The sequence below is a fragment of the Misgurnus anguillicaudatus genome, chromosome 16 (genome assembly GCF_027580225.2).
Source record: "Misgurnus anguillicaudatus chromosome 16, ASM2758022v2, whole genome shotgun sequence".
In the NCBI taxonomy this organism is placed as follows: Eukaryota; Metazoa; Chordata; class Actinopteri; order Cypriniformes; family Cobitidae; genus Misgurnus; species Misgurnus anguillicaudatus.
In genome coordinates this window covers 10,368,087-10,391,015 of record NC_073352.2, presented here as the reverse complement: position 1 = coordinate 10,391,015, position 22,929 = coordinate 10,368,087, and the positions used below count along the sequence as shown (strand labels likewise).

General features: G+C 37.5%; 1 protein-coding gene across 3 annotated transcripts; it reads left to right on the top strand.

The window, feature by feature from the left end:
* The first annotated feature begins 1,515 nt into the window (after window positions 1–1,515).
* On the top strand, window positions 1,516–22,621 carry rnf20 (ring finger protein 20, E3 ubiquitin protein ligase). Of its 3 annotated transcripts, none has more exons than XM_055178111.2 (22): window positions 1,516–1,672; window positions 2,541–2,715; window positions 3,054–3,122; window positions 3,204–3,302; window positions 3,471–3,612; window positions 3,746–3,928; window positions 6,812–6,927; window positions 7,008–7,154; window positions 7,354–7,428; window positions 7,719–7,838; window positions 12,734–12,913; window positions 13,077–13,212; window positions 13,292–13,413; window positions 13,498–13,654; window positions 15,968–16,250; window positions 16,326–16,443; window positions 17,719–17,868; window positions 17,972–18,181; window positions 18,474–18,599; window positions 21,304–21,444; window positions 21,744–21,848; window positions 21,933–22,621. In XM_055178111.2, exons 2-22 carry the CDS (start codon window positions 2,554–2,556, stop codon window positions 22,107–22,109), a joined length of 3,018 nt encoding a protein of 1,005 aa, XP_055034086.2. In that variant the 5' UTR covers window positions 1,516–1,672; window positions 2,541–2,553; the 3' UTR covers window positions 22,110–22,621. The 3 variants fall into 3 exon arrangements, with proteins under 3 accessions (XP_055034086.2, XP_055034084.2, XP_055034085.2); XM_055178109.2 differs by having other exon boundaries at window positions 17,969–18,181; XM_055178110.2 differs by having other exon boundaries at window positions 1,575–1,655; window positions 17,969–18,181.
* Window positions 22,622–22,929: the final 308 nt, after the last annotated feature.

Sequence of the window (22,929 nt, the reverse complement as noted above, 5' to 3'; positions counted from 1 at the left end):
TCTGAGTATTTCACAATCTGCTCAGTTACTGGGATTTTCACGCACAACCATTTCTAGGGTTTACAAAGAATGGTGTGAAAAGGGAAAAATATCCAGTATGCAGCAGTCCTGTGGGCGAAAATGCCTTGTTGATGCTAGAGGTCAGAGGAGAATGTGCCGACTGATTCAAGCTGATAGAAGAGCAACTTTGACTGAAATAACCACTCGTTACAACCGAGGTATGCAGCAAAGCATTTGTGAAGCCCCAACACGCACAACCTTGAGGCAGATGGGCTACAACAGCAGAAGACCCCACCGGGAACCACTCATCTCCACTACAAATAGGAAAAAGAGGCTACAATTTGCACGAGATCACCAAAATTGGACAGTTGAAGACTGGAAAAATGTTGCCTGGTCTGATGAGTCTCGACTTCTGTTGAGACATTAAAATGGTAGAGTCAGAATTTGGCGTAAACAGAATGAGAACATGGATCCATCATGCCTTGTTACCACTTGCAGGCTGGTGGTGGTGGTGTAATGGTGTGGGGGATGTTTTCTTGGCACACTTTAGGCCCCTTAGTACCAATTGGGCATCGTTTAAATGCCATGGCCTACCTGAGCTTTGTTTCTGACCATGTCCATCTCTTTATGACCACCATGTACCCACCCTCTGATGGCTACTTCCAGCAGGATAAGGCGCCATTTCACAAAGCTCGAATCATTTTAAATTGGTTTCTTGAACATGACAATGAGTTCACTGTACTAAAATGGACCCCACAGTCACCAGATCTCAACCCAATAGAGCATCTTTGGGATGTGGTGGAACAGGAGCTTCGTGCCCTGGATGTGCATCCCACAAATCTCAACTGCAAGATGCTATCCTATTAATATAGGCGAACATTTCTAAAGAATGCTTTCAGCACCTTGTTGAATCAATGCCACGTAGTATTAAGGCAGTTCTAAAGGACGAAAGGGGGTCAAACACAGTATTAGTATGGTGTTCCTAATGATCCTTTAGGTGAGTGTGTATATATATATATATATATATATATATATATATATATATATATATATATATATATATATATATATATATATATATATATATATATATATATATATATATATATATATATATATTACAATTACAATTTTATACAAAAAAGCAATTCTGGATGATCCACAATCATCCAATCTGATGTATTTTTTATTTGAATAAGGACATCATCCTTTCCTTACTTTTTAAAAGTCATTTCTCCTTTACTGTAAAACTTGAAAAGCAAACTTTTTTGTCCTTTACAAATATATTGTCTATATCATTGGTCTCCAACAAGGCAGATTCTATTAATAGCCTCCATTTTAATATTTATTTATTGCATATTTTTTATATTAGCTTGGCTTATTTTATGTATGTTAACATTTTTAACAATGATAAAACATATCAACAAGTAAAATAAAAAAGAAAAATGTTTTGAGTAGTAGACATATAAAAAAAGTAGCCATCTACATACAAAAAGGTTGGAGACCTCTGGTCTATATGATCCTTCGGCCATGTGGCGGCGCTGTTCAGTTCAGATGACACATCATGTTCGGCTTTCAGTAGCGGAGAAGCAGAGCTCCGTTTCCGGCCGCTGGATGAAGCGCAACAGCAACATCCACAAATTCATTTTGTACACGTAAATATCAAAACTCGGTAAGGTATTAACACTAGATCGTAAATTTGTACTTTATTATTGCACTTATGCATTACAGTGCTTTATCAGCAGCGTAATGACTCTTATTGATCAGAGAGGTTTTACTAGGAATTTCACCGGCTCGTCGTGGTTTTACACCAAATACATCCTATAATAAAATAATTAGATTTATGTAGCTTTATTGCGTCTTAACGTATTATTAAGTGTATGTTAAAGTGTTCAGTAACAAAAATAGACCAGCTATATAGATGTAGTATCGTTATTTTCTTTGAAATACCCTTGAGGGTGTAATTACTATTTTGTATGAATATAGAAAGCATTCAATCATATGGTATTACAGTATGAAACTAACTTTAGCAGTATACCACTTTTTGTCTTTGTAAGTGTGAGTTGTGTAGTGATTAGGGATAGACAGACAGTCTTTGGTTGCTACTATAAGTGCTTAAAAATTACAATATGTTGAACAAAAACACAACATTAATGTAACCACTACGTATAATATAACATAATAATAATACATTGTATTTAGTACTCAATGTAATAATTAAATTATTTCTTTTAGCTGCTCTTCTAAAAACAAAACAAATCCTTACTAAGTAGTTAAACAAACCAAAACACATAGACAATGACATGTGCCCGTCTTTCTATATTAAACATTTAATATTTACATATAAGCAAAACTTGGTAGTTTAAAAATAAATACATGTCAAAGATAGATTATTAGTTATGAATGTAGATCATTTGTACTGCAAATATACATTGAGCTATTCTTATTATACACGTAAAATATAATATTAATTGTCATATGAGTTTTGCTGTTATGATGTTGTGACACTTTATAACCTTGTGTAACTGTTTTTGTTAAAGGTGAAGGTGCGTGATGTCAGGTCAGAAACGTTCCTGTGACCCCAGTGGCTCTGTTGCCCTCGGTGCTCCTCCAGAGAAGAAGAAGGGAGGTGAGGATGGAGAGGGAATGAGCACTGGATCCGGTGGAAGCACTGCTGTAGAAACCGTCATTAAACTGGGAGGAGGTTTAAACTTGGTGAGACTTTTGTTGTATAGCAAAAAAATATAGATTGTATACTCAACTTTTTATTGTATATTGTATGTCCATCCTTTCCTCCTTATCATTTGGCTTATATCATTTGTGCTTGTTGAATATACTCACAGGACATGGTAATTTGATCAAAAAGATTATATCTAAATGTTTAGATTAATACTGCACACAATTTTTTGTTACGTTTTTGAATGAATTTCGTGTATGTCTTTTAACTTTAGTGCTGTTTTGTTTGTTTATGTGTTTGTGTATGGCTTTGCTTTATAAATATATGTCAGTGTTTAAATTAAATTCTGAAATGTATGTGTATTTCATTCTTGCAGGAGGAACAGGATATCAAAGCTCTGCAGATTAAAAACAGAAAGTTGGGAGAGGCGCTAGACCAAAGACAGGTAGATACAGATTTCTCTTATGAGAATAACACAAACATTTATACACAAACACACAATACTCTTCCTGTTGTGTTGATGTAGGTGATTGAGGATGAACTGAGAGAGAGAGTCGAGAGGTTGGAGACCCGTCAGGCGACAGATGATGCGAGTTTGCTGATTCTTAACAGATACTGGAACCAGGTATTCATTTGTGTTTATTTTTATCGTGAAACTTAAAGTGAGGTTTGAGATTTTTTTGGCATTTAGATGACTATCAAAAACAATCAACCTTAAAGATTCATCCCACATTTGTTTCGGATGCAAACATGTATTTTTTTAAATAGTGATTTGTGATGCACTCTTTCCTAGTTTGACGAGAATGTGCGGTTAATAGCCCGCCGCTATGACCAAACAGGAAGTGAGCCTGTAGAAAGCCAACCACCTGAAGGGCGGAGTTTAGAACCAGGAACACCAGAACCAGATGGAGACTCAAATCCAGAGAGAGCCAAAGGTAAGCAAAACTGAAATGAGCAGCCGACCCTCCTTCCAATTTTCTGTGCTTATGCTTATAATTGTTTTAATCTTTTATCTTGACGTGTATTACTTTAACTTGACTGGAAATATGCTAATGATCTTTTGCGCAGGTCAGGGTGAGGGACCGAGCTCATTTTTGGCCACACTGGCCAGCAGCACCAGTGAGGAGATGGAGGCGGAGCTGCAGGAGCGGGCGGAGTCCAGCTGTAAGCAGGCCAGCCGTGTGATTGAAATCTACGAGAACCTGAAGAACACAGTAGATCAGCTAAAGAAGGACATGGAGTCTGGTGCAGGTGAGACAAACTCTGAACATGTGATACAGCAAATATATCATATAACGTTTCCTTGTGCTGTAGGAATATGCTGTTAGTGACTATTCTCTCAGACCAATCAGTGATCTACAGTGTTTTCATGTCACGTTTTACAGGGTTCCCGTGGGGTCTTAAAAAGTCTAAAATTCAGAATGTTAAATTTAAGGCCTTAAAAAGTCTTAAAAACACCCAGATTTTTATCCCAGGTCTTAAATTTAATTTACCCAAGTCTTAAATTTCTTACCTCTTTTCATTCCCAAAAAGCGTTGTCCGCAGAAAATAAAATAGTAATTTAAAACGCTGAAGAACTAACTTAATCAGTGGCGGAGGCAGAAAGTGTATGATGGTGGGTCTCTAAAAAGAAACGTTCTGCCCTTTGTCATAATCCACGCAAATCGTGCCATAAGCTATATATCAGGTGTTGTGATCTGACTGTTTACTGTGGGTTTGGCGAGAAACAATCCTTAAACTTAGTTCTGTATAGGCAAAAATCTTTTTCGGGGTAATTTATAAGCCCGTGGCTTACCTGAGCATTTGCCAGGTTCTGAAACATAGAGGACACAGAAGCGAACAAAAATCAATGCTGCTTTATTGAAAATCAACTTAAACAGTCGGGCCGTCGAGTCACGAGCCACCAACAGCGTGTCAACTTTAGTGTTACACAGTTTTATATTTTAGACCTTAATATTGGTCTTTGCTGCGATGCACTTGAACCTAACACGCTTTCCCTTCAGCTCTGCACAAACATCAGCGATTGACAGACGGAAAGCAAGAAAGTACCGTAATAAACCATATATTTCAAAAAAGTGCAATTGTCTTTTAGGAACAATTCAAACGTTTTGATTGCGCAAATGCTTCAGGAGTTACGGTTAAATGAACAGCGGTAGATCAGAGCCCTTTCGCATATAGGCAGGCTGCTGCATACGGCATCGCCTGGTTTATTTAAGTACTGAGCATTACATTCGCAAGTCATAAGCATATTACAACAATTAACGATTAACTAAGAATAATAATCAATATTTTAAAGTTAATTTCAAAGTTAATATTCTGAAATAAGACCATTTCTGAAATAAGAAATGCGACCCTTCGGAGGCTACAGCCTTCGGATTGAGAAACGGTCTTAGTGGATAACGTTAGCAGCACATATCAAACAGCATTTTAATGGTAAATTTCATTTTCTTAATGCAGATTCATCCGTTATTGTGTAATTAGAGAGGCTATTAAACCTGATGGCAGTATATAGTGCATATTTATGCATAAAATGTATGGGTGGAGTGTTTTTTTGGCTCTGTGATTCTGTATTCAATTAAATGCAATACATTAATTTATTAAAAACTTGTATTAATAAAATGCATATATTAATGCTTTTAGAGATTAATAATAATTGAAAGTGATCTTTTGTTCTTTGTATATTTATAAACAGGCACAAGATATATACACAGCACACAGTCAGTTGTACATTAAACATTATGGGGTGGTTTCCCGGGCAGGGATTAGCTTAAACCAGGACTAGGTCTTAGTTTAATTATGACATAACTAGTTTGAATAAACATGCCTTACTAAAACCATTACTTGTGTGCATTTTGATGTATTTTAAGATATGTCAGTGCAAATTGTTTTCAAGTTTGGAAAGCTCTTATCCCTGTCTGGGAAACCTCCCCTATAGGCTTACGTACTACAGAGTGTGATGCATTTTAAAGCTTTAAAGTTGTATGAGGCAGTGTAAAACTAGGCACAAACCAGCAGCTGACCATACTAACTGATCTAATATAAGTGCATTTTATTTGTCAAAAAACATTGTTGATAGAATTTTATAAAAATACTACTTACACATTTTAGTGTGATGTATAAATATTGTAAATCAATGCATTTCTTGACTATTAATTAAGAAAAATCACAGCTCTTTGCCTCTAACTCAATGTATATCAATGGCTCACTATGAGCCATTTCTGGGCTTCCATTGTCAGAAGTCTCTTCTTAAAGGGCTATGGGTAAAATTTGTCGGCGCCAACACTCGCGGTCTAATAGAGTTAAGCATAATGTATTTCCATGTATTTTGATTATCTGTTTTAAAACTGCGTTCATTTTATATTTTTCTATAACTGAATCAATAAAAATAGAACGTTTTAAGAATTTCTGAGATCATTTGAATGCTTCTAGTAATGTGTCGTGTTGGTCTTAAATTTTACTCATAATGGTCTTAAAAGGTCTTAAAAAGGTCTTAAATTTAACTTGCTGAAACCTGCAAGAACCCTGGTTTTAGTATCAGCTCATCTCACTTGGAAGTTGGTACTAAAAAGTATTGGGTACTACGTAATGTACCCAGTGGAAACGCCCACAAAAGTGAGCTGACCCGACCCACGGGGTACTATGCAATGGAAAAGCGCCATAAGACAGCTTTGCGGCCAGATAATGCACATTTTAGTTTATATATTTTTTAAACTAAATACTGTAATGCCATTTATACCACGGAGTTGCTTTATTCTGATTGGTTGAGAAATGTTCCATGCACACCTAAACCTGTCAAATGTCTTAAAGGGGCGATGAATTGGCTGTTTTTATTGTTTTATACTGTTGTCTGAGGTCTACTTACGATGTTTGCGTGGTTTGTACATTCATAAACATCAATAGCAATAAGTAATAGGCTATTTTGTACCCTGTTTTTGAGGCTGGCTGGAGAAATGCTCCATTTTCTGCACGAGAGCGCCCTCTTGCTCTTGGATGTAGCGGCATTTTATAATTCATTGAGCGGCAAGCAAATCGCATGATTTATCGTTACACCCCTAGTTAATGATGAAAAGAAATGACCTGCATGTTATTTGTATGTTTTCAGTACGAATTGTTTGATCTTGTGGTTCCCTTTAGACGGCTGTCTCTGGGATGTGGCTGTCCGGCTTAACACCCTTCTGACCAAAGAGAATGAACGTCTCCGTCAGCTGACAGATGATCTCCAGCAGAAGCACAGTCACATGACCAGCGAGGTTGGTGTTTGATTTGTGAACATGGTTATGGGTTTGTCATACTAAGTGCTCACGGTGTGTATGTGTGTGTGTGTGTTTAGTCTCGTTCATTGGGCCGTGCGGCAAACCGTGCTGATAACAGAATCAGTGAGCTGCAGGTTCTGATAGAGGAGCTGCAGTGGGATATGGAGAAGTTCAGACGAAGGGAAAATCGCCTTAACACGCACCTTACAGAGGTGCTGGAGAGGGTAAGTGTCTGTGGTTTACATTAAAGTCAACACAAAACCCATGCCACACTTTTTGTTCTTAAATATTTACTTGCAAATAAAGGCTTTTGCTGTTTTATCCCAAACTAAACAAATATTTGAAAGATGCAACATATTTTTGTTGTCATACAGTCTGGTAGAAATGTTTTTATTTGTTTATGTGCTCTTTCGTCATAACTAGGTAAACAGTAAAGGTTATAAGGTGTGTGGTGAAGCAAGCAGTGTTTGTGGGACCATCACTATCAACAAAAGGAAGGTAAAAGAGTCTTGCATGCATGAACGCTTGCATCACTGTGGCATAAATGTTTACACTTCAATATGTCGTGCATTATGGGTTTCATAAGCTGAACATTTTGTTGGTTATTTATATTAATAAACGTTTTCTGTGATGTCTGACTCTGTCATAGGGAATGATCTATAGTATTTGATGTTGTTGTTGTTGTTAACAGTGTTTGGCAGGTGCTTAAATAATGTTGTTTTAGACATGCATACATGAATTTTTTCTTATAACACTGATGCATATTAAATCTTTTTGCCCCCTGTTAGTTTGAGGAGATGAACAGTGAGTTGGAGGAGAACAGGGAGCTGGCGGAGAATCGGCTGAGTGAACTTCAGAAACTCCAACAAGATCTGCAGACGGTTTATCAGGAGAACAACAACATGAAGGTAAAAAACATTTATTTGTTAGGTTCACCTAAAGACCTTGAAAGTCCGCTGTCAAATAATATGGAATTAAATCTGATATTCAACTTTTGGAAGTGGAAAATGACTGATCACTTGCATATATTGTCCTTGGGAATACATATACTGATAAAATGTATACATTAAATTAGGTTTTGACTGGTTAACCGAAGGTGAGAATTTATAATAGATAGGGATGCACCGATATGGACATTTTGGCCGATACCGATAACTCTTTAAATGAGGGATCGACCGATATGTATTTTTCAGTGCCGATACCGATTTTTGTTTCATCAGCCTTAGCCGATGACCGATACAGGCTGCCGATTTTCTTGAGCCGATATTTGGAGCCGATACTGGTTTTGCTCACTCAATTTACATCATAAAAATTATGTAAAAAATGGCATGTTGTTAAAAAGAGATGTTATTAGTTTGCACAGTTCTTACATTTATTGTAGTCTAGGACTACTCTAATCCCTGTCCAGGAAACCGCCCCATAGAGATAAAAAAAACCCCACTTTGTTCAGCTATGATCAGCTGTTAAGCCGAGCTTTCAATGTTGTCGTGAAAAGGTTGGTTGTTTTTAGTCACATGACCTGCAATCGCTTGCGGGTTCCAGCACTCTGTCTGTAAATTATTCCAGAAAAATCGGCAAACACGGCAGCCATATATCGTCCGATGCCGATACACATAAAACTCGCAAATATCGGCCCGATATATCGGCCGGCCGATATATCGGTCTATCACTACTTTAAATTTGGGGGCGATAACCGATATCTATAGGCCGATAAATATTCATATTACTTTCACAATGAAAAACTTGCAGACCGCTGACATCTTGTCTTTGCGCTAGACTAGCATACTCTTCTTAAGCCTGCAACACGTGTCATCTTCGTGCTATGTCACAGAAAGCACCAATCAAAACTCCACATGGCCAGCAATGAGCAAGTGAAGTGGTTCAACAAACCAAAATAATCCATCATTTATCGGCATTCATTTATCGGCCTAATTTTTCTATCAGACTGATAATATTAAAAATAAGCAGTTATCGGCCGATAACGATATGTCGGCCGATATATCGTGCATCCCTAATAACAGATTAATATTATCAGTTAAAAGAAAAAATATTTGTTAACGCACGCTGCGTGTCTACACATGCCTACAGACGTTTCGCCATTATCTATCCTTAATTTATGAATGGCCTGTAAAAGACACAAATTATTGCTGCCCTGGTGGTCTTATTTTACTGCATATGTGTCCGTGCTTGAGTATGGTTTGGAAGCTGCACGGAGACGCACACGTCCTTACAGACCTTTGCTGATCGCCTCTTTCCTAGACCCTGACCATAAACATCTAGCTTTTTGCACAAACAGAGAAAGCAAAACTTTTTGATATGTTTACTGCTTTAGAAATGGCCACTGAGACAATCCGCCTTTGGATATGAATCCTCTTTTTGATAATGTAATGTTGCGTGAAAATTTGATAATGTATGAGTTCTGGTTCTGGTGTTGATCTGTTGCTGCTGTTTGCATGTTCAAATTAAATATTAAAAATTAAAATGTTTATGTGTTTATCGGGTCATAGACAACCGTCAACTGTATTTTACCCAATGACAATTTAATATTGAAATCTTATCATTTAATAGTTAATGTTCAGATAACAAGCTGTGGGGAAAATTTACTGAAATGAACATCCCTACAATAAATGCATTGTAAGTCACTTTTGATAAAATCATCTGCCAATTTCATAAAAAAAGGTTTAGGGAACATTAAATTGCATATTGTTAGAGTTTGTAAGGATGTATTGTGTCATTTCAAAATCCTTGTCAGACATCTACACTAGCTGCATTTCCATTACCTTCAAATTGTGCAAATAAATAAAAACACAGCAATTTTGCATAAACTCCCGTATATCACAAAAAAGTTGAGGTTGTTTTTCAGGCAATTCGAAGAACAATTCGAAGGAATTTATTGCAAAACTAAAAAAGGAATTTATCGCAAAACTGCAATTTACAGGTCACCTGACGAGCGTAACAAAGTCACATAATGATTTTTAAAATATGGCATGGTATGTTTGGTTGGAGGACAAAACAGACGAGGTGTGTTCAACTTCATTGATGCATATGGTGTCACAAGAACCGACAAGCGCATGAGATCAAAATACAGCAAGAGCGATTCGGGATTTCGGGAGCGATTTGAAAGCTCTGTATGCTTTCAAATCGTTCTCGCTAGGGGTGGGCCGATCCACTTTTTCCATTGCCGATCCGATTTCGATACCTAAATTCTGAGTATCGACCGATACCGATCCAATTCTAGTATTTTTCTTGATCCATTTGAATTGTGTGTGTGTGTGTGTGTACACACATAAATAAATATACACACACATATACACACAAAATCTGAAGAATATCATGTAAAAAGTAAAACTCATTTAAAATGAGATGCAAGTTAAAAGAAGGTAAGTGTTCTTAAATATTTATTAATAATGCCAGTTTTTGAGTGGACATAGGACTGAGCAAATAAATAGTTCAAGTACATTTTTACTTAAAGGAACACGCCCACAGCACGCACCGAGATGAGACGGCCCCGTTATTCTGATATCCGATCCAGCAAAAAAGGCCTGGATCGACCCGACCCGACCCCCCCCCAGTTCTCGCTGTATTTTATTGTCATTTGCATGTCGGTCTGCACGGTGGCGTATGAAGTCGAACACACCTGTCTCCATGGATTCTGGAATGAATTACTGCTAGCCAAAAAATTACATTTTAGTCGCATAACACCGATTCATAGAAACGCTATAATAGTTTTTGTCGACTGTCAGAAAACAATCAGAAAATGGTCCCTAGACAGGGTTTCCATGTGGGTCTTAAAAAAAGTGTTCAATTTTAAAATCAAAATGTATGGCCTTAAAAAAGTCTTAAATTCGCTGTTCTAGGTCTTAAATTATTTTAAACAAGTCTAAATTTGTCTTCATTCTAAAACACATTTCATCATTGAGGATTTCTTAAAACTTTGTTCTGAAGTATCAAGGGATAAAAATATCAGCAAACTGTACAAATCTTGTCATTTCGTCTTGCGGGGTTCGTCTCATCACACCCCAAGAAAAAAATATTTTTTTGTTATGAAAGAAAAAAGATCTTAAAAACTAGGGATGCACCGAAATGAAAATTCTTGGCCGAAACCGGAAACCTAAAAAAGGAATCCAAGGCCGAAAAACCGAAACTGAAACACCGAAAGAAATTATTATGCCAATTATTAGTACAATTGCATTTATGGCTATCACTGTGTACTAAATTTACTAGGGGTGTGTGACAGATAAAAACTCACAGTTCGGATCACATTACAGTTTTTGAGGCACAGATCAGATTATTTGTCCGATCAGCAAAAACAGGTGGGAAAAATCTAATAAACAATAAAGAAATTGCAAACATTTACAAAAAAAAGTTGTACATTAATAATGTCTGAAATTAGCATTGGGTACAGAAATCAAATTAAATGAATCATTACACAATAAATTAAATATATTATTATTTTTAGAGCTATTTGTCTCTTTGTCATGGGTTGTTTGATTAACATTAATGACACAGACTTAAGCAGGTTAATCTGACTGTAATCTATACATACACTTAAGACATAAACAAATGTTTTTATAAGAAAAAAAAATACTGTGGAGATAATTTTGTTTATATGTGCCCTATCAATAACAGAGAGATTTTATGTTTGCTTGTTTTTTTCTCTCTCCTATGTGCACTATTGAGGGCACTTAAACGCGCGCGCACACATAGAGACGGAGGGTGAATCCCAAACAGCGCAACAGTCGCTCCACATAAAAACGTTACGTTGTGTTTCATTGCTTTATTCGCCAAATGTTTTTTAATGGATTACAGTATGAGACACTTTAGCGCGACTCTCTCTAAAGTTTACACATCAAGACATGCTTAATCTTTGCAGACGCGTGCAAACAGCTTGACCGTGAGTGAAACCTGCTTGAGCACGAAGGGGAGGGGTGGGAGACGACTGATCAACGTGAGTGAAACCCAAGCGCTAGCGCACGGATGGGAGGGGCGCGGTTGACATTCATTTTCAGCTGACTTTTTCGGCTGGATTTTTATTTCGTCCCGAAACCGATAATGCCAATTTCGGCAACCGAAATTTCGGTGCACCCCTATAATAAAAACACATGGACGCATGCACACTGGACTATAAAATTGGATTTTATTGTGGTGATATAGGTCTTAAATTTAATGCATAATGCTCTTAAAAATGTCTGAAAATGTCTTAAATTTGACTTTGTGAAACCTGCAGATGTCACTGGGGCAGTACTTTTTTAAAAGGTCCAAATATGTACCTCTGAGGTACTAATATGAACTCTTTGGGTATAAAGGTGTACGTTTGAATCGGTTCTGCCCCAGTGACAGATAGGGACCATGTTTTCAACCATTTTTCTGTCAGTGTATGCTGAAAATTCTGATTTGCTGAAAAAAGACCTCAAGTAATGAATAATTGACGATGGGTCGTTGAGTTTAAGAAAATAATGCACAATGCAGTGCGAAGCGAAGTGCCATTACACCACGGGTGTGCATTATTTTCAAATAATTCAAAGGACTGGAGTCAATTATTCCGCTTATACCACAGTTAACACAAACATTGCTCTGGTGCCTATTTTTAAGACATTTGACAGGTTAGGTGTGCGGTTTACAGAAAAATAATTAACACCCATAGAACATTTCTCAACCAATCAGAACAAAGCACTCAGATAATACACACAGACCAAATTTTTCAAGGCGCAGTTTTGAATCATCATATAAATTGGGGCTCATTCAGATTCTTTACAAATGTATTGATGGATTGAGTGCGTTATATGTGCTGTTTTGTCGTCAGGTGGAGTTGTTGTCCAGGGCTGAGGAGGTTGCCAGAGAAAGCGCAGAGTATCGCTGTCTGCAGTCTCAGTTCTCGGTGCTCTACAATGAGTCTCTGGTGTTGAAATCTCAGCTCGACGAGACCAAAGCACGACTCAATACGACCAGGACCGCCCGTCTGCGCCAGCTGGACCACATGGAGGTACAGACTTTCACATGTATACAGGAAGTAGGTTCCCTCAGAAATGCTTCTGATCGACAGAATCGAGTTGACTTCTGATCGAGTTTCTGGTTGCAGTTAGCATCTTTAGCGTAAAGTTCTTCTGGTTTGTGTTTCGTGGTTTATCTGTTAATATGTGTTTCAGAATGATGAGGTGTCGCTGCAGCGTAAGGTCCGTACTGAAGTGATTCAGCTGGAGGACACCTTAGCACAGGTGCGCAAGGAGTACGAGATGCTGAGGATCGAGTTTGAGCAAACACTAGCTGCTAATGAACAAGCAGGTAAACTTACATTTCTCATTGGGGTTTTTTGTGGGTTTGCTTGGATCATTATTTTAATTAATAATTTTTTTGCATTTAGGCCCTATAAACCGTGAAATGCGACATCTGATCAGTACACTGCAGACTCATAACCAGCAGATGAAAGGAGAGGTGGTTAAATATAAGCTTAGACTGAGAGAGGCTCAGCAAGAGCTCAACCAGGTTAGTGCACAAGCCATCACAGTCACCGTGAGAAAGTGAAATGTGATTTTATGTTAATAATGAGTTTTTATTGGTCTCTAATAGCTCCGTGCCGCCAAAGGCAATGCTGCTGTCCAATCGCAGTCAAGTACAGAGCTGGAAGTGAAGGAGGAGATCACCTCCCCAGTTACACCAGCACAGACAAGTGATGTTTCTATCAAGACAGAGACAGATAGCGGCTCGGCTACACCCAGCACCACTGGTAAGGAGCTTTTATTTAGGACACAAGTTTGAATGTGATCCACGTGGTCATTTTGGGCGCGTTGTTGATCCAATTCATCTTAGGGTTTTATTTAGCTAGAAGTGAAAATCTAATTTGATAGATGTTTTCTCTTAACTCATTCGCCGCCAGCCTTTCTGTTGAAAAGTTGCCCACCAGCTTTTTTTGTAATTTTCACAAAACTTTCACAAAATGCATTCCAGGAAAGTTTCTTCTAAAAATATATAAACATACAAATATATCAAATGAAAGAACAGACCCTCTGCTTCCAAACAAACAAAACGGAAAAAACTTTCATCTTATCTATATTTTTTCTCTGTTTATAAACTCTTAAATGTGGGTATTTTTCTTTAATAATATTTTTTTAGCAAAACGCAGAAATAATTGCATTTTTGTAATGTCATTTTGTTAGAGATCAGATTCAGAACGATTATCAAAACATACACAGAGTTTAAAATTAGTAAAAACAAATTTGCTTCAGTTATTTTATAAATAGTGGATAATCGTGGTATTACAGATTAACATAAACCCTCATCAGCATGCAAATGTTTTCTCTTAATTGACAAGATAACTCGTCAATGGTGCGAAAAGAGTCAATAATTGATTAATCTTTTTTTATTGATTATCAAAATAATTGTTTAAGTCTAATGGTAATTTATCCAGTCTGACTTCTTAACACAGTTTGATTCCTCATGCTCAAATATAACATTATAAAACGGGCAGTTCTGGTTCTTCATTCTGATTGGTTGAAACGCGTTTTAAGCCGTGATAAAATACCCCGGTAAACTCATGGTTCAGACCGCATTACAGGAGTATCACTGCGCCACTGTTGCTGCGTACTGATTTATGAAAATAAACACTACAGTCTTTAATCATATTTTTTATATGTCTACAATTGCACAATTATGGCGATATCCAAATAAATGTCAATAAATATTGTTGAGTCATCTCATCAATAAAGATAAAACGCTCCCAGAGTAGTGTCTACCTTAAATTCATATTTCCGCTATCCACTGGGTGGCAATCTTACCCAACTTAAACACTGCCGCATTCACTCAACACTAAAAACACTGTGTAAGTTTTGATCAGGATCTGAATATGATCTCTTACAAAAGTTCTTCACAAAAATGGAATTATCGCCGTTTTTAGCTAAAAAATTTAAGAGGTGATAACTGATAAGAGAACAAATGAAGGTAGGATGAAACGTTTTTTTTTTTTTTTTTTTGAAAGCGGATGGTCTGTTCTTTCATTTGATATTTTATGTTTATTTAAAGAAGATAATTCTTCTGTAAGGCATTAAACTAAAACTGGTGGCAACTTAAAAAAAAAAAAACGCTGACGGGGAAAGAGTTAATCATGCTTCCAAGCATATTTGATCATCACTTCAACAGCTGCACGATATAAATGTTAATGTATATTTTAGATGAATGTTGATTTATAAAATAAACATCTCAGTCTTTAATCATATTTTCATTGTGTCTTTGCTGCGTCTGTGTTGTTTGTGAACTGCGCTCTGTTGCAGCCACACTCGATTCTGAGGAACTACTTTGTTTGGCGGAAGAGCAATATTTGTACTTATATAATTATAACTTATTTGTGTTTTATTTTATGAAGTCCTGCTAACGTTATGGGTATGAAGTAACCGTTTTATAAAAGCAATAAGCCCCGCAAAGCAGTCGGGTTACAGTGCATTTTACAACAGCTAAGGGGGTTTTAGGCACTCTGCTTCGTGTCGTGCCTAACAACGCCCCTTAGCTGTCATAAAATGCACTGGTAACCCACTGCTTCTTAAGGCTTATTGCTTTATTTGGACACATGACAGATGATATTTGTGCAAAAAAGCAATGCAGGAAGTATAGTGGAAGTCCTTATATGGGCATTTATATATAGCGCACACATACCAACCAAGAGCTGACACAAAATCAAAGTCACCAAAGAAGTGTGTTGTTGTTTATGAGGGAAAATGTAACCCAAAGAACCCAGCGTTATGGAAACAATGGATGTAGTTTGTTTATATGGGGTGGCAGCGGAGTTGTGTAAACGACACAAACATGTAGTGAATTATAAGTTATCCAGAAAGAGTGGGATAATGTTTTGTGTGTGTGTGTGTTAGCAACAACAGCGTTTGTTATGTGAGCTTTAATTATTAATCAGTACTGTTTGCTAAGGGAGTCCTTTTATTTTATACCATGGTAATATTTTCTTACGTGCTCTTTTGTTTTGAAAGAAAGTCATGTGACAGCTAAATTTTTACTGTCAGCATGTGTTTCTAAATTTCAGTCTTTTTCTCATCAGGTGTAACAGTTAAGACAGAACTGGGTACAGAAACAGAGACTGTGGTAAAAGAGGAGGAAAAGGAGAAAGATAAGGATAAGGAAAAAGAAAAGGAGAAGGAACACAGAGAAAGAGAGAGGATGAACCGTGGTAGTACTGGGGGCGGAGTTGTGAAAGAAGAGAGAGATAAAGCCAGCACCAGCAGCAGCCAATCAGAAGACTTAGCGCCTGAACGCTGCGCTGTGATTGGAGTTCCTAAACGGAAGGAGGTGGAGCAGTTGAAAATAGTCAGGGTGGAGCTTAAGTAAGTTACACCACATGTTAATAGAGATCATTGATGGTGCTAAAGTTGATTGTGATGATGATGATGCTGATGCAGGAAAGCCCAAGAGTCCCAGAGGGAGATGAAGCTTTTGTTGGACATGTACCGCTCCGCTCCAAAAGAGCAGCGAGACAAAGTACAACTGATGGCAGCGGAGAAGAAGACCAAGTCAGAGGTGAGTAATAGATCAGTCACATGACATCAACAATCTCATAGTGACATCAGCAGCGACATCAATCTCAATTTTTGTCTTTAAAGGGCACATAGTTTGTAAAATACACTTTTACAAGATATTTGGACATAAATGTGTCATTAGACCGTCATACTGTGTTGATTTTCTTGTTAATGTGACATCACGCTGACTAAGCCCCGCCCACGGCCCCTGTTAAATTTTACCCAAAAGCTTTGTTACCACGTTGTAGCGCTAATGTGGCTGAAGATACTATTGTCTCTGAAAGCGCTCGCTGTTTGTTGGTAAGGGAGGGAGGAGTTGTAGCTCATTTGCATTTAAAGGTACACACATGAAAACAGCGCTTTTTTGCTACCCAATATGTGCCCTTTAAATTTTTTATTTACCTCTATTATGTTGAAAAACCTACAGCAGCAAAATTATAACATAAAGTGCTGTGCATGTAATGTGCATTTACTTGCATGTAGGGCTGCGAAATGATTAATCGCGACGAATCATTTGCAGAATAAAAGTTTTTGTTTACATCATATATGTGTGTATATAAATACACACAGGTGCAAGTGTATATATATATATATATATTTAAGAAATATTTACATGGGTATATACATTTTATATTTAATTTATATAATATATAATTATAAATACTTTATAAATATACAGGGAAAAATCGATTTATATATTTATACATAATTATAGACCCCTTCACGGTTCACGTCACAGGCGGTTCCCACTGCGCATGTCAGGGTCAGAAAAGCCGTTACAGCAGATTGAGTTGTGTATTATTCGGTATCGTCAAAAATGCCTACTTACGTCGTGGGCTGTGAAAATCGCACCAGGTCTTCCGTTAAGTTTTCGCGATTCATACAGAATCTCAAAAACAAAAAAATACAACATCTGCCTCTGCAAGCAATTAACGTGCAGACTGGGACAATGCAAATATTAAAGAGGCTTGTGTTTGTAGTGCTCACTTCATTTGAGGTAAGTCATCATTTTCAGCCCTGTTAGATTAAATTATAAAGCCTGGATGGTATGAACAGTTTGACCCCATGCTGCGTGCGCATCCAATAATCATTCAATGTTTACAAACCTTGAAGGGGTCTATTAGACGCAGTACAAATGATTCTGCGAAAGATTAGCCTTGATTAATTACTACTTGCATGCAACACTTTTCACGAAGACTTTCAACAAGAATGTCTTCGATCTTTTATAGTTAAATAATACAAGTAGTAAAAATGTGTGTTGCGTATGTGTTTACAGGCGGAGGAGCTCCGGCAGAGGGTTCGAGAGCTGGAGGAGAAGGAGAGGAGAGAAGGAAAGAAGATGGCAGATGAAGAGGCTCTGAGAAAGATTCGTTCAGTAGAAGAGCAGATCGATATTCTTAATAAGAAACTTTCCCTCGCTAAGCAGGTGGGACTGTACATAAGACTGGGACTAAATCTGTGTTTGTGCTTTTAAAAAATATCAAACATTGTGCTGGAGATTCTGAATCAGTCTCTTTTTCTCGGAGGAGGAGGATGCGCTGCTGAGCGAGATGGATGTTACCGGTCAGGCCTTTGAGGACATGCAAGAGCAGAACATTCGTCTTATGCAACAGCTCAGAGAGAAAGATGATGCCAATTTCAAACTCATGAGTGAGCGAATCAAATCCAACCAAATCCACAAACTTCTCAAAGAGGAGAAAGAGGAGCTAGCCGACCAATTGCTTACACTAAAAACACAGGTTAGTGGACTTTTATTGTTCTTTTATTTTTAGATTACATTTATTGTAAAAAAAAAAAACATGTTTAATGGATTGCTATGAGTGTTGGTTGTTAGGGCAAACATCACTACTACTACTAATGCTTTTCAATTTTGCATATTGATAGAAAGAAAAATAGAAAACATACACATATAAATGGTTTGGTTAGATTTCATAATTATTTTGCGGAGGGTAAGCAGCTTTGCAGAATGGATGTATGAATGTTTTGCACTACTAACTCTATATGGCTCTTTATATATTTAATTGTTCGTAGGTTGATGCTCAGTTGCAAGTTGTACGAAAGCTAGAGGAGAAAGAGCGCCTGCTGCAGGGCACCATCAGCGCTGCAGAAAGAGAGCTGGCTCTTCGCACACAAGCATTAGAGATGAACAAACGCAAGGTATGCAAACATGCAGCATCAAAAAATCTTGTTGAATTAAGTTGTTTGGCACGCGCAAAAAGCCAAAAGTATAGTCATTTTTTAGTTATAGTTTATTTGACTCCTACTTGTACATAATCACAGACATTCAATGCATGTGCACAAAATGCAATGCATCTCCTGGGCTACATACTAGGGCTGCACGATAAATCGCATGTGTTTGTCACGCACATCTCGTCAGTAATGCCGGTTCCTTGATTAGTATTAAATCGCCATCAGCTGTTTTCAGAGCCGTAGTTCCCTGACAATCGGGGCAATTTCGCATTAATTATCGCGGACGTATTGCCTGCGATAGGTATGCGATATGGCCCAAATTGTCAGGGAACTACGGCTCTGTGCAGTTAATGTCGAGCCATCTGAAAACAGCTGATGGCGATTTAATACTAATCAAGGAACCGGCATTACTGACGTGATGCGCGTGGTATCGCATGCGATTTATCGTGCAGCCCTACGACATACTACATTCTTTTGTAGGCGCATGTGCGGTTCAAATATCCAGCAGTTTGTGTACAGAACATGCGCACTCTTCTGATGATGAATATAGCGTCATGTGTACACGTTAAAAAATTGATATTCTTCGGCCTTCACAGTAAAAGGATAGCCGCTAGTCTTTGATTGAACATAGGTTGTACATTCTTTATTGCAGTGCATTATGGGATTGAATCATAGATATATACACTAGATGTCGCCTTGGGGTTCTAAGCATACGTCAAAACTTGGAACAGGGGTCTTGTCATAGGAAGTAGCTAGGTAATGCTCTAGCACTATGCGGGTGATTCTCACAAAAACTTGGTTTTAAAAATGTGAAGCATGAAAATGTAAAAATTGCTTAAATTTACTTTTTTTCCCACCAGACATTGAAAAACGAAGTCTGGAGTAAATGGGAACATTAATTTAAAAACTTTTACTTATCATTTAACACTTTTTGTAACATAATTTAAAAAATTTGTCCTAAAAAATCTCATTACCGCAACAGTCAGAAAACATCAACACTGACATATTTTCAAAATGACATGACAAACCTGAAAGAACATAATTTGGAGATTCTGCACATGCATTTAAAATCAAAGTATTATGCTTCTATTAGTTAAATTAACATTTAATAAGCATCTGTTGCGGTAATGATAATCAAAATGTCGTGTAAGCATTCTGACAAGACAATATTTCAAATTAACTGTAAAAAAATGATCTTACCTGGTAGCCATCTTGAAGTAACTGGTCCATGTGCTTGGTCACTCAAAATCAAACTTTATTAAAATTCTGTATGTGTGCTTAAACTGTTCTCAAAAAGTGTTGCGGAGGATGAGAACATCAGGCATGGACACATCATTTTCCTAATTTTTCTTCATTATTATTATACATGAATATTCAGTAAATATTTTTTCTGTCATCTAAAGTAGTCTAGCAAAACATCCATTTATTTTTTTTCTTAATATTTTTGTGTTAATTTGATTAAATTACAACATAACGCATGTTCAAACACAGCCGGACACATTGCGGTAATGAGAATTTCAGCAGAAAATGAGATAAAATTTACAATTATAAATTCTTATGTTGAAATCACACATTGTGCAAGGTTAGAACACAGTATTGTGTTAATTCTGATGCTTTGTAATGTTACTATATTACACATTTTAAAGCTAAAATCATTAGTGCTGTGGTGTTTCAATGGTTTCGTGAGAATCACCCATGCATTATATTAAGAAAAAATAGATTTTCATAATATCAACACTTTTAATTTTTTCTGGACTCAATGCTAAATACATGTCTGACCGTTGGAACGAACACAAAAATAAACTAGAAAATCGCATTCATGATGATTATGGTGATTTTATTTACGTTACACCTTTGCCTACGATGACGCTGATTCAGGGCTCCCCTGTTTCAAGATGGCGGCTCAATTTGAAGCATTCGTTCCAATGAACTGCCATAGCCAACATAGATATAAAGGCTAGATGGCTCGTCCGCGCTGCTGGCCAATTGAGTGCAACGTCCGCATTTTGGCGGCCATCTTAGGACAGGGCGCTCGCTCACTCGTAGCATTGAGTTTTAATGATGCAGGTACTTTTAAATGACCATAACTTGCTTAATTTTTTACCGATTTTCAAACGGTTTGGTTTGTTATAAACAATGACACTGCATACCTATACTAAAAATAAAAAATAAATTCATGAAACATGTTAAAGCATCCAGAATTATAGCCACGTTAATAACGTTTGTAAAAACCCAAACCGTTTGAAAATCGGTGGAGAGTTGAGCGAGTTGTGGTCATTTGGGGGTGCCTGCACCATTGGGCTCGGCGCTGCGGGTGAGCGGGCGCCCTGTCCTAGGATGGCCGCCGGGTGATGCCGTTAGGGACTCCGCCTTGAGCCATCTAGCCTTTATACATATCTATGATAGCCAAGGCGACATCTAGTGTACATATCTATGGCACTATCATTTAAGACACCACTACAAAATGGCCGTCCCCTCAAATAGTGCACTATTTAAGGGTATAGGGAGCCGATTCGATTTCATAATTTTTATCGCAAATGACAAAATATCACCCATCCCTGCTCTTGACACAACCTAAATAATATCTAATATATGTCTATTAGTGTGACACAGATCAAATTTCCACACATTATGGTTTGAGGAATGCTGTTGAGAGTTTTCCCTGTTTTAGGCACAGGATTCGGTGTTGCTATCCGAGGACGTGCGATCTCAGTTGGAAGGAGTACAGCAGAGGTTGGGTGCTGTCAGAGAGGAGGTGGTCGAGAACAGCATCTCCCGTGAGAAAGAGTCCTTCAATGCTCGACGGGCACAGGTGCGTGAACACTGATCAGCTGTGGTTAGTTCAGTCTTGGCTGTAACATTTGTCAGCCATAATCAAAAGTTTTACAGGGTTTTATTTCAAGTAGGTGTGTCAAAAGATTAATCACGATTAATTGCATACAAAATAAAATATATATATTTAAATATATTTTAAGATTATATATATTTAAGAAACATTTGTATGTATGTATGAATTTAACTAAAACATTTATACATATCCTAATTGTAAGTTTATACTCTTTTGAATATGTATTGATTTTGTTTTGCACTTCATGCGATGTGTCTTTTCAGGAGGATATATCTAAGCTACGCAGGAAAATAGAGAATGTAAAGAAACCTGCTGAGAATATTCGCAATGGAGATGAGATCCTCAATGAGGAAATCAACGATTACAAGGTCATTTATGATTCATCATATTTTTGTATGGGTTACCAGAATTAGATTTGCCGTGGTAGTTAATGTTTGTTTTTTCTGTTACAGGCCCGGTTGACGTGTCCATGCTGCAATTCACGCGTGAAAGACGCCGTTTTGACAAAGTGCTTTCACGTTTTTTGCTTCGAGTGTGTCAAGACACGATATGACACCCGTCAGAGGAAATGCCCGAAGTGCAATGCCGCTTTCGGTGCCAATGATTTCCATCGCATCTACATCGGATAAGCTCGCAATTCACAATATCCGAATCTGATTGGTCCAGTGCTTCAACATGTTTTGTGGGTGGAGCTTGTCCAGTTAATGAGCTCAGTTTTTAACATTCCATTTCATTTGCTGTACACAAACCAACCAAAGTGTTCATGTGGTAGATTTGTAGACACGGGTTTAACCAAACAAACTTTTGGTTACATTCCACAAGCTCATTTCCACCATCGTTTTACTCATAAAAGCTGCTTGTTTAAACTGCCTAGACCTGATCTCCCATTCCACCTCCACTTTACATTTTCTACCCTCAATAAAACTGAGCCAGTGTGAATCTAAGTGATAGTCTTTATTGAGACTTTTTGAAAGACTTACTGAAAACAAGCTGCTTAGTAAACTAGGAAAAGGGTTGGGTTCAGTTTGCTTATGGACGGCTGGTGTTTTTGTAATTTATGTAATGTTTACTTTTTACATGTTTGACTGCCTGCTTGTGATGGTTGTGCAACTTCTTCATACATTAAACTGTAGAAATTAAATATTACTTCTTTGTGCTCTTTTCTTGTTCTTAAGAATGATATGTACACTCACCTAAAGAATTATTAGGAACACCATACTAATACTGTGATTGACACCTTCAGAACTGCCTTAATTCTACGTGGCATTGATTCAACAAGGTGCTGAAAGCATTATTTAGAAATGTTGGCCCATATTGATAGGATAGCATCTTGCAGTTGATGGAGATTTGTGGGATGCACATCCAGGGCACGAAGCTCCCGTTCCACCACATCCCAAAGATGCTCTATTGGGTTGAGATCTGGTGACTGTGGGGGACATTTCAGTGAAC